The 12,391-nt window shown below is 40.7% G+C and overlaps 1 protein-coding gene and 1 long non-coding RNA gene across 2 annotated transcripts in view; one reads left to right on the top strand and one right to left on the bottom strand.

Moving 5' to 3' along the window:
- The window catches only part of LOC113747105 (uncharacterized), a 49,453-nt gene that overhangs the window by 18,515 nt on the left and 18,547 nt on the right, over positions 1–12,391 (bottom strand). The window lies entirely within an intron of this gene.
- nptx1l (neuronal pentraxin 1 like) lies at positions 7,614–11,580 on the top strand. The gene is made up of 5 exons (XM_019257574.2): positions 7,614–8,280; positions 8,539–8,746; positions 9,417–9,661; positions 9,740–9,919; positions 10,381–11,580. The coding sequence occupies exons 1-5, from the start codon at positions 7,837–7,839 to the stop codon at positions 10,600–10,602; spliced, it is 1,299 nt and encodes a 432-aa protein (XP_019113119.1). The 5' UTR covers positions 7,614–7,836; the 3' UTR covers positions 10,603–11,580.

Here is a 12,391-nt window from a genome sequence, read left to right as displayed (position 1 = left end):
CCTTTCCTTCCTTCATGTGCTATTTAAATTCCTGTGGACAAAAGTTCTAATTACATTCCAGTCTAAGAAACATGTTGAATGTGTAAAACCTTTAAAGCAGACCTTTGTGAACCATATGTTGTTTATATCTATTTGTACTTAGGGGCAGGCTTCTTCTGCTCTGTCATTCTTGGCATATTGAACAGATCTTGGCGCGTTATCACCACCAACTGTTGATCAGTGCAATGCTTGGGGCATGCTTCCATCCATCCATCCTTGTGCTCCAATCCAAAGAATATCTTTAATGTAACTGACAATATTATGTTTGGAAAAACACAGTGTGTGCATCCTTGAGATCTTTCCGTAATCCCACATTGTTTACATCCATCCATTCTTTTTCTTCACTACATTTACAGGTTTCTGCACTTTTGCGCATTACCGCCACCAACGTTTGATCAGTCGAATAATACGAAATCTGCTGCAGAGATGAAAATCTGGTCCCACTCAGAAATGTGATTCCATTGTAAAACCAAAACTATAACTTTGTGAAGATAAATAAACATCTGCTGCAGATTTTATTCAACGTCTATGGCTTCCACAGGTATTGCCCAAGGACAGCCAGGTATCCTGTTCAGGTATCCCATTAATATCAGTCGGTCCAACCTAATACAACATGTAATTGGCAAATCTCCTTCCATCCAGGATGCCAGATTTTTTATTTTATTTTGTATTTCAGACCAGCTGTTTCAAACCAGAGCTGTGAGGCACAACACGACTACAAATGTGATTTTGCCAACTGCGTGGGCACATCTCTGAAAGTTGTCTGTTGTAAACCAAACAACAATCTGCAATACAAGTGCAAATGTTCAGTACATCTGCAAAAGTTTCAAACTAAAGATTTGGCCCTTTCGAAAGACTCAACTTTTAATGTTTGATCGAAATCTTCCATTAAAAATGTACACGGCTTCAAACCCGGAAAACAAACTTATACAGTGGCAAATTTGAAACTTGAATTTGAAAATATGTTGCAGAAGCACTGCATTAGGTGCGCTGCGGTTGTAAACTGTCACGACTGCAGCACTCTTTGGTGGTGATGATGTTTGCAGAGATCTGAAGTTTCTTTTGAGCCTGTCAAAGCATTACACGAGTCTAAAACTTTATTAGATTTCAAGCTTTCAAAAACTGGGTTTGAACTTTTTAAAGCTTTTTCTTCTCAGTTTTTGAAATATGACATGAGATTCATGGTGCACGGGACAGGTTACACATTGTGCCAAATCTTTTCACACAGAATTTCAAATCGACTAATTAACATAAAAATGCAGCTATGAAGACACACAATCATCGGACACCAGCTGAAGGTCTTTCTTTCTAAGTTTTGTAATTGCTGTTGATCACTAAAACAGTAATCTTCCTAGATAACAGTGTGGGTGGGATTGATTCTTAAAGCATAACTTTTTCTTCTTTTTCCCCTCTTGCTGGGCATTATCCAGCATTATGTGTTCAGGTTCAGTCTCTCCTGCAGAGAGAAGGTGCCAGACAGAGACCTTGAGCAAGTCAGTCATACTCCTTTTGTGTTGCCCAGCCAGAGTACATCCCTTCATTAGACTGTATCTCTTGACAGAACATCATGCTTCCACAGCTTCTGTGACAGCTGAGGCTCCCACCTACACACTGCTCGTGTCTGGCTAGTTGCTCAGTATCATGGATCCATGCCACAAACACATAGAATAAACATTTTCATATAATAAGGCTGGTAAATAAAGCACATGTCATGAACATAAATAAACACTGAGAAAAAGTGAGCGTCAGACGGTACAGGGCTACAGCATGTGGTCTAAATCTCCATGGTATTTCATAACGTTTAAATCCAATTTTTACATTGAGCCGAACCTTACATCTGTTACTTTGTATGCAAAACATAAAACCAATTGTGGATTACCAGGATCCACAGGGACAATGTATAAATCACAGTCATGCAATGTGGTGGTTTGTAAAGGCTGCAGTCTCTCTGATGTGGGGTGTGTTTAATAATAATTTATGGTTTTGCAGGCCTCATTTGTCAAATTGCTGTAAAAATCGCCACCCAATCCTTTACTTGAAGCAAGTTTTCCTGTAGGAAAGCAGCGAGATTTAGAGCAATACATATGAACAACACGGTGTTTGTTGAATCTGCAGCCAGCTGAAGGAATCTGAGCCGAGATTGAAATCAAATCCACAAGGCCGCCTGTGATGTGATACTGAGAATTTCTGATTCCTTATTCATAATGTAAGATCCCTTCAGGTACTGAGAGACCACTGTACCGCTTGCATTCATCACAGACAGTACAATACAACAGCAATGGCATTGAGAAGACAAAGAGAAATCAATGTGCTGTAGACTAACTTCTGACAGACAGTGAGGTACACGTTCCTGTTATCCAAAGACTTACACTGATGATGGGGAGTCAAAATAATGAAAAGGTATCCATGGAAAAGAACTTATAGCTAAGGTTATGTTATAACAATTACAAAAGGAGCAACATGAGACCACCAACTAAAGGTCAAAGAGGCCAAATCCATCCATTTTTGTAACTGCTTATCCTTATCACAGGGGGCTGGAGCCCGTCCTAGCTGGGTACACCTTTCATCAGTGGGCGGACATCAGAGAGACAAAGCAATTAACACATTAAGTGCATGTCTTTAGACTGTGGGAGGAAGTACCCGGAGAGAACCCACGTAGACAAGGGAAGAACATGCAAACTCAACACAGGTAGGCCCCAGTTGGGGTCCGAACGTTCTTACTGTGAGGCAACTGTTATGGTTTCAAGTTTGTTGTTTCCTGTTTTATTTTGTAATTCTTGCCTCTCTGTTTCTTATGTACTTTACTTCCTTTCTTTTTGACAGTTTTGAATCTGTTTTACGCTGATTGGGTTCACCTCTGTCTAGTTGTCCTGCCTTGTGTATCTGTCTTGGTTCTTCTCCCGGTGCTCTCTATTATGGATTCTGTTCTTTGGACTTATAGACTCAGTTTGTTTTTCCTGGACCTTCTCAGTTGCCTAAGTTATTAAAGATATTTTTTTGTTTGCCTACCCTCTATGTCTGTATTCAGCTCCTCGAACTGAAACGCGACAGCAACAGTGATAACCACTGTGACACCCCAGAGGCTAAATTTTACACATCGATAATCACAAATGCTACAAAAGTTATAGAATATTATTATATAACTTATATTATTGATTATGTACCAAGAGAGAACATATAAATATACAGTAGCTATGGTTGAGATAGAAAAATAAACACCAGTGACAGAAAGTTACATTCTCAGAGTAGCAAACATTTAAACAGACAAAGAAAAGTATTATTATCATAAAAATGGATCATCTATAAAATCCAAACATGCACAACAGAGCAAACGCAATCAGTGACGGCATGAGCGCACAAGAAGTTTGCACAAATAGTAGATCATAAAACTTTGCATGAATGCATGAATATCTGAGCAAATCAGATCAGAGAAATTAAATGATGAATGAGTGAGTGGTAAAAGAATCCCTCTGTCCGTGCACAACAGTAAATTTAGAGATTCTGTTACCAGTCATCACATTCTGGGCAATGAAGCAATAAAAAAAAAAATTAAAAAAACACTTCCATGTGCACAGTGATGCATATTTCCTCATCATCTCCAGCAGAAGAAGAACGCTGTCACATCAGCACAGAAAACGATCCCAATGTCAGATGATGCATTGTATCAATTTCAGACGGGTGCTCAGCTCATGCAGAAGGAAAAAATAATTAAATCACAACCTTTAATAAAACATAAGGACGGCATCACACAGTAAGAAAAACTCCATCTGCAGACTGGGAGGGAAATGAGGGAAAAAAGGGGAGGAGGCGATGGAAAGAGTAAGAATGTCTTTGTCTTAATTAGCCTCTCTGGGTTATTTTCTGTACACTGTGCAGGCAAGTGCATGACATTTTCTTTGCTTTAACCAGCTACTGCATACTAAAGTTCCAGTGACCCCAAAATGGCAGATGTGTTTTTTTTTTCCTCTGGTATGGCAACCATGGCTGTGGCCTGCTCCACAACGAGGCCGCTTAATTAGGCTTTCGTTTCACAGAAATGATGAAATACCTTTCAGTATGTATCAGAGACAGTTCCACACTGCGCTTCCACTGAGATGGAAAACTTCAGCTGGTGATCTGAAGCTTCCTCAGGCATAATGTACATGTTTTTACATTGTGCTAATTATCCAATTGCTTAATGTCACTTGGACATATCAGAGCAAAGCGACATCGCACTGTAGCTTTAGTTTTTGGGAAGTCTGACAAATCACACATTCCATTAAATAAATAAAGGTTTTGAAATATGTTTACAATAAAACACTGGTTCTTTTCACACTGTAAAAATCATGATATGATATCCATCAGATATGTCACTTAGTCAGGGGTTGTCAGTTCACTAATAATAGAAAAATGGTCTCTGAAATTGAGAATCACTGCATTGACTCTTTTTCGAATTCTCTGCACCACAGAGTGCCTCAAATTTCCACAATGCAACAAAAAAATGTTGCTAAAATGCACACTGCTGTCTGCCAACAATCCCACAACACAACGAGACACTTCCAAAGGATACAAAAATTTACATTTGTGCGACACTACACCTGTTAGTCGGTCACACTGATTCATACAGAATCACACAGTTTACTGCTCAGTGCAGTGTAAACTAGTGTTTATTTTTTTTAGGCAGTGATTTTTTGGACACAAGCAAAGACTCTGACCAAACATCCGTGCCAACCTTCAGTTCCTGACAGCTGATATTAAATTCTGTGGACACATTTCGACAGTTACCCAAAAAGCAGAGACGTCCTATAAGTTCTATTAAACTAACTGCCTCTAATCGCATTCACCACACTACAGCAGAAAAAGCAAGTCAAGGCATGATGCCAACATATGAAATTACAACTATTGATCTCCAGTGCTGGAGAATCCATTTCCACTGTGTTTGAATGCATTATTAAGGAGACACTGTTCAACACAACAGGTGGACGGCGGCCCGACGGGGCAGACAGAACCGAGGCTGCTTCGTAGTGTGTAGGACTGTGATAAAAGCTACTGGCAGCTGCTTGTATGAGATTGGTATCTCCAGTGTCACAGATTGTTGTGCTGTCACGTCTAGCACGACGACTTGCCCAACAAATAATCATTTTCATCCAAACCCTATTATTATTTCATGCACACCATGACTAACCTCATTATAAATTCAACAGCTGTTACAGTGTTTCTTTTTTTTTTTTTTAAATCACAGCATAACTCAATATGCTTACAGGGTGAACCTGTGGCATCCAGAGGAAAATGCTAATTTGAGAGACTGGTAAAGGCCACAGAACAACAATGTGCTTTGAGGGGCTACTTGAGCAGGCTTTCTGTGTGTGCGCCTGTAGCAGAAGAGAAGAGGAGGGGAAGGGGAGGAAAGAAGGGAGTAGTAGAGGTGATGGGAAAAAGGTACAGTGTGTTTCTGCACAGAGGAGGAGTGAAGGTTTTTCTTCTTAAAGCATATGGCTCTGAGACTTGTTTGTGTGGGAAGCACTGAATAATGAATTCATAATGAGAGCTAGACTTTGGACATTTTGTAATGCTACTTTGGTCCCACAGGGTAGAAGAAGTCTAGGCTTTTCTGCGTGATTATACAGTAGATACAGTAGAATGAACTCAACCCAAACACAAATGTACAATATTGAAACTACTATTCTCTCCTTCCTAAAGAATTGGAAAGCACTGGGCTCTGTTATGTCTAATTATATAACCAGCACCAGATGGCTGTTATGATGGAGAGAAAAACTTGTTTGCTCACATTTCTTGGGGCCAGAGAGCATGGCTCCGTGTTGCATAACAACTTCAAATTTCATTTTTATGTGTTTATATTTTACCCCAAAGCAATACAGCTAAAAGCATTACTCTGACTCTGTGCTGGTGTTACTGCGCTCTGCTTGGACAAAGCACATGGCTTCTTGGTGTTGACCTTGCACCTGTTTATACTTCTTTCATCTCTTTCCCCCAAAAGACCTCGAGATAAGCACCAATAGCAACGGTTACACTAATCTGGACAGCTACATCACCCTAAAATCCACTTTTCTTTATGAAATCACTTTTTCTTTTATTTGTTTTTCATAATATCAAAAACGATCCATCAACACTGGATTACAAACAGAGTAAAGACAGTAAACCTCTCTCTAAAATGGAACATAATCCACATGGGGACGTTCAAGAAACAAGAGATAAACAACAATTTATGTCACACATGATATCATTATTTACTTTGCCAAACATACTTTATGATTCATCACGCCATGACTTATAAAAATCGATCATCCCAAGCAGATGTGATGTAGTAACCAAACACGCAACTTTAAGATGAATGAAGGAAATGTTTGGGAGCAGGATTTAGTTCAAATCTCTCAAATGCATCATTTAATTACTTAATCATTCCCACCCACTGATCCAATTGCTACAGTAATACAGTATACTGCAGCAGCTATTATTATGCTCTTGGTAGGTTTTGCAGCACAGAGATGGAGTTCTTCCTCCTGACAACAATTTAATCACTTTCTGTGTTATTATCCAGCCTGTGAAAAGGCACCTGCAGCTATGAACCATTTAGCTTCAGAGACCTGGTCTAGATGGTTGTAATTATGCCAGGACCTATCTAACCTCCCTCATCTAATATCCTTTTGTCACATGCAGACTTTTGTCTCTCGTGCTGTGTCCGTCTCCCCTGTGTTCATCTTTTGAGAAAGAAGTTTTTAAAAAAAAAATCAATTTTAATCTGAAAGCTGGTATGTTTTCATTACTTATTCAGAATGTTTTCATTTTATTTTCAACATTGACTGAATAAACAAGTGGCGAGTGGGCAACGAAAAAATAATAAAATTGTCCTTCTTGAATAATAGATGGGGTAAATTGCTTGGGGACAGATTATCATTTTAGAAACTGAATTATTGAGATGATTATAGCGGTGATGTGGAGAGCAGATCGCCACTGCTAGAGACAGTATGAGGTGTGTGTGTGTGTGTGTGTGTGTGTGTGTGTTTGGGGATGAACTAGCCTCTGAGGCTGACCTGAAAAATTATCTATGCAGTTTTTTTTTTTCATACTGAATTTTCAGCTCATCATCAAAAAAACATGTCTGACCTGAGAGAGAAACAAAGACAGATGTTCAAACTAAGTGAACACTCGACGTGGTTCAGCTGAAAAAAGAGAAAGTAAAAGGCACCAACAGTTGAAAACTAAGCAGCTACACACCCTGAGTCTCTCCTCTGTGATGCTGTGTGATGTGGCCAGATCTGTCCTTGGTGCTGAATGTGCGGGGACCACAGATTGCTGCAACTTCTGATCTGCATCCACCTACTGTGTGATTGTGTGCGTGAGTGTGTGAGGGAGAGAGAGTTTTCTGTGTGCGCAAAACAAAACAAACACAGCTGGCTCTCTTTGGCATCCCGCCGCGCAAGCAACCCCCTTTCTTTCCCTGCCTACAAATGCGCGTTTTCCAGATGAATAATACACAGAGAGAAAATGACAAATAGTCGAAGTGATGAAAGATTTAACATGTGGTGAGCCTGAAAGCGAAATGGGTTTCATCTCTTGATTGTGACGCTGCTTTCTGGAGCCGATTAAAGTGGGGACGGCGCGTTTCCCTCCCCTCCTGGTCGTGATGCAGTGAAGCAGCTCGCTCTGCGCAGAACCAGGACGGCTGTATAAAAACGGCTGCACTTCCACAGACGGATTACAACAACAAGGGGACACAAGCGTGGAGTCAGTGCGGCTCCTCGACCCGAATAGTAATAATATTTTTTTTTAAAGTCACAAATCAGCACAGACGTCGACATGCAGGCCGCAAAGAAAGGAATGTGTTGGAGACTCTTTCTATTTTCGTGCCTGCTTTTGGAAAGTTCATCTCAAGACTTTGGCGGACAGACGCAGTTCATTTGCACGTCCGTTCCCAAGGATATGGACATATGCGCAGCCACCTTGCAGAACAGTGTGCCGGGAGAGGACTTGAAGACCACTGTTATGCAACTGCGGGAGACGGTTTTGCAGCAGAAAGAGACCATCATGAACCAAAAAGAGACTATCAGAGAACTGACCTCAAAGTTGGCTCGTTGTGAGAGCCAGAGCGGCGCCGAGCCCGTGGACGCACGGCCTGGGGGCAGGAGGAAAGACGCGGGGACCAAAAACACAATGGGGGATGTATCGAGGGGACCAGGGGACACTTTGACGCAACTATCACAGACTTTACAGTCGCTGAAGCAGAGATTAGAAAACCTGGAGGTAGGCTGCTGCTTCTGGGGACATTTTTCCAATAGTTTGGGAGACTGCGCAAAGCTCCATCGATCACAACCACTTTAATTGGTTTATAGAAAAATAACAATAACATTAATATAAATAATTGGTTATTCTGGTCTAATTGCCAATATTAAATTAATATTGTCCAGCTATACTGCAATAAGACTATGGGGAAAAAAAAGTCAATCTGTAATAAGCCCCACTCAAAATTCATTATTAAACGCATCTTTTCCCCCCTGACAGCAATTCAGCAGAAGTAACAACTCGGTGCAGGCGAACAGCCTCAAAGATCTGCTCCAAAGTAGAATCGACGACCTGGAGAAGCAGGTGTTGTCCCGAGTGAACAGCATCGAGGAGGGAAAGCCGGGACTCCGCAACGAGACGGAGCAGCGTGGGAGAGTGGAGTCCACCCTCACATCTCTCCACCAGAGGATCACCGACCTGGAGAAAGGTAGTTGGGAGGAGATGCGCGCAAAAAAGTGGAAAAAAAAGGGGGGGAAGCTCCGGGAGCGTTTGGTGTGTGTGTGAGTGTGAAAGATGGAGGAACGATTATCAGTTAGCAGATGAGATGTGAGATCACAGTGAGGGCGCAAAGTGAGAAATAAATCTCTTCTTTGCGCATCCTGTTTGGTATTATACGCTTTTACGACCTCGGTCGAATTAATGTTTTACTCATCTGCTCCTCAAAGCTGGAGCAGCGCGGTATTTTAGGCTGTTTCCTGCTTTAATTCATGCAGATGAAACCATTTCAAACACGCAGTGAACGACCCACCCCTCCATTTGCTCTGTGAACCGCTTGAGAACTTAAAAACCAGCGGTGCGCTCTCGGTCTCAGTCTGGGACACCTCTGACACCAAAGAGCTTGAAAAACCACTTGTGTGGTGGTCAGACAGAGAGGTGTGGTGGTGAATAAAACAAGAGACACAGTACACTCCTGTGATAGATTTATGATGAGAGATTAAAGCAAATCTCGAGCGTCACGATTGTGGATTTGTTGTGTAACGTATAATTCCTATGCAAATCCGCAGGATGTGCGCATTGGGACTGATGCATGAAAAAAAAACATGAGAAACACGCTGACAGCGTCTGAAGAGAGATATTTTATATTTACTTCCACACAGGTCAAAGAGAAAACAGGCCTCTGGACAAATTCCAGCTCACGTTCCCACTGAGAACCAACTACATGTACGCAAAAGTGAAGAAGAGTTTGCCAGAGATGTACGCCCTCACCGTGTGCATGTGGCTCAAATCCAATGCGTCCCCAGGAGTGGGCACACCTTTCTCCTATGCAGTACCTGGTCAAGCCAATGAGCTGGTCCTCATAGAGTGGGGAAACAACCCAATGGAGATACTGATAAATGACAAGGTATGTCTAAAAAAACATTTTTAGAAGTTATTTTGGTTTTGACTCTAGCAAATATTCACATATTTCTCCTTCCTCTAGGTTGCAAAGCTGCCTTTCCTCATCAATGATGGAAAGTGGCATCATATCTGCGTAACCTGGACTACACGGGATGGTGTTTGGGAAGCTTTCCAAGATGGAGTCAAGAGAGGGAGTGGAGAGAATCTGGCTCCATATCATCCCATCAAACCACAAGGCCTGCTGATACTCGGTCAAGAGCAGGTGAACACATTATACATCTGCCTCCCAGTTCCTTAAAGGCATCAAATTCTGGTTCAATCTACAAATAAACTACACGTAGAGAGCATCTTTACTACTTTTACTCAGGACATAATACAGAGGGATCACTTTGTTCAATACAAAAGGTATTTGTCATGACAGGAAACAGCTAACGAGATGGAAAAGTAATTTTTCCATTTCATTGTGACATTACGATCAGTTTTCAATTTTCAAATCCGTCCTCCCTGTAATTCATGTAATAGCTTTAATAAGATGATTAGATCTTTAACTGGATCTCATTAAGAAACCCAGTGGATTAAAGATGCATATCCCTCATTCAATAATAATAAAAAAAAAGATAGATAATCCACAGAGGCAATTTTGTTCTTTCCGTGATGCCAGTCTGAGGCAAAATAAAAAAAAATCATATCATCCTTGATTAAATCCATTTGTCTTCACCACAGGACACGCTCGGAGGTGGATTCGACGCCACACAAGCTTTTGTTGGAGATCTGGCAAATTTTCACATCTGGGATCGGAAACTATCTGTCGGAGAGATATACAATCTAGCGACTTGCAGCAGCAAAGCACAAGTGGGCAACGTTTTTGCATGGATGGAGACGAGCCTTGATATTTACGGAGGTGCCTCGAAGTGGACATTTGAAGCTTGTCGCCAGCTCAACTGAAGTGCAGGGAAGAGAAGATGAATAAATTTGTTAAAGCCACTCTGTTTGTCACAGCATTTGAAAGATCAGGAGGTGATTGTTTTAATGAGTAGCATCTGGATTTGTTATAGATATTTGAAAACATCATTTGTGGACACTTGATAGATTTACCAGATTCTCATGTGGGGGACAGGTCACCAAAAATGGACACTTTGGCACCCCGTGGTGCTCGAATGCACATCAGGCCTACTTGTGGCTTCATTTGAAAAAGCAGCTGACGCTGCTCCGGAGAGTAGAGGATGCTCTCAGAGACCAAAATGACAGGCCAGCAACAAAAGTACTGTAGGAGGTCATGTAGTTTTTAGAAAACAGATGTCACGCAATTCAACAAAATTGACTGACTCCTTCAAACGTCTTTTCTGTCTCGACTGCCAGGGATTTTCACTGTGAAAAGGGCCAAGGTGGACTTCTTTAAAAGGAATGTGTTTCTTCAAGAGGTCATGAAATAGACGACGTTGTTTCTCTCTCACTCTTCTTTCTCTACCACCACCTGCTTGACGTGATTTTGTGTAAAAGAATGACGTATTTATTGCCAACATTTGAGCCTGAGTGCCTTGGGCTGTTGAAAAAAAAAATCTCAGCACATTCATTATGATTTGCAGAGTGTTTGTTTATTTTGGTGTAAATTAATTTCAAAAGAGGTGTTTCTTGTAACACGCTGAATGAGGCTGGATCAGATTGTTTATCGTGAAATGCAATTTGTTGATGACAATAACGCATTTTGCAGATGTTCGTACGTCAGTGGGAATGTTCTCTGTACAGTAACAGCATGTCTTAACTTCTGTAAATGCTGCGTCAGCATCTATGATCTTTGCTTTTACTATCCTACTTTTGGGTTGAGATTTTATACTGTATTGTTATATGCTTAAAGCATGGCAACACTGACAGATAAAAAAAAAAGTTCTAGTTTTTGTAATAAATTGTGATACTTGAATCATATACAGGTGTAAACTTTTTTTTATTTAAGACTCCTGAACACTTAACCCGTCCTCTTGAGTATGCATGGTAAGTTTTCCAGTTTACCAGCCAAATTTGGCTGTTATAATTAACAACGCATCATGAATAGCATGTAAAAGTGGTCGTCTGCAGCTATATTCCACATAAAAGCAGTCAAAACCTACTGTACACTACCTGCTCAGCAACAAAGATCAGATACATAAAGTTAGCAACTAAAAAGAGTAGCATTTAGCAGCTAAAGAGACAAAATTTGTGGATTTATATGTTGGTGGAGACCAAAAACGGAGCTAAAAGTAAATATTGGACTTAACATTTATCAAATGGCCAAATGAATGCTCATGTTGGTTTCAACCAGATGTGTAAATAGGCAACTAAGACGAACACTATATTAACCTAAGAGGTTTTGTTGTCAGCTTGTTTGCACCAGAAAATGAATTACAGCTTTAAGATAAAACTACTGTCTCGGAAAATCCAGATGATTGACAGAGATAAACAAATGGGTTATTTGGAGTGGACAGGGTGTAACAAAGAGCTGGCCAACAAAATACTGATACGATCCAAGCAATGTAATATTTATTCACATTACTACTTTTTGAGACTAAGCCGATGTGCCAAAAGTATAATAGCATCTTTAAATCAGCCTACAAGTAGAGGTGGGGACATTTTTCCATGCTGAGATGCCTCACAAGACAGTCTGTCCTCAGCTGGACAATAAAGTTGTAAAGTTATGTGTATAGTTTGCTATCTTGCATTGACTTGTGGGTAAAAGTTAAGATAACAAAGCATCTTTGGG

The sequence above is a fragment of the Larimichthys crocea genome, chromosome XII (assembly GCF_000972845.2).
Source record: "Larimichthys crocea isolate SSNF chromosome XII, L_crocea_2.0, whole genome shotgun sequence".
Taxonomy (NCBI): Eukaryota; Metazoa; Chordata; class Actinopteri; family Sciaenidae; genus Larimichthys; species Larimichthys crocea.
The sequence above is the reverse complement of the archived record's forward strand: the minus strand, read 5'-3'. Positions and strand labels throughout refer to the sequence as shown.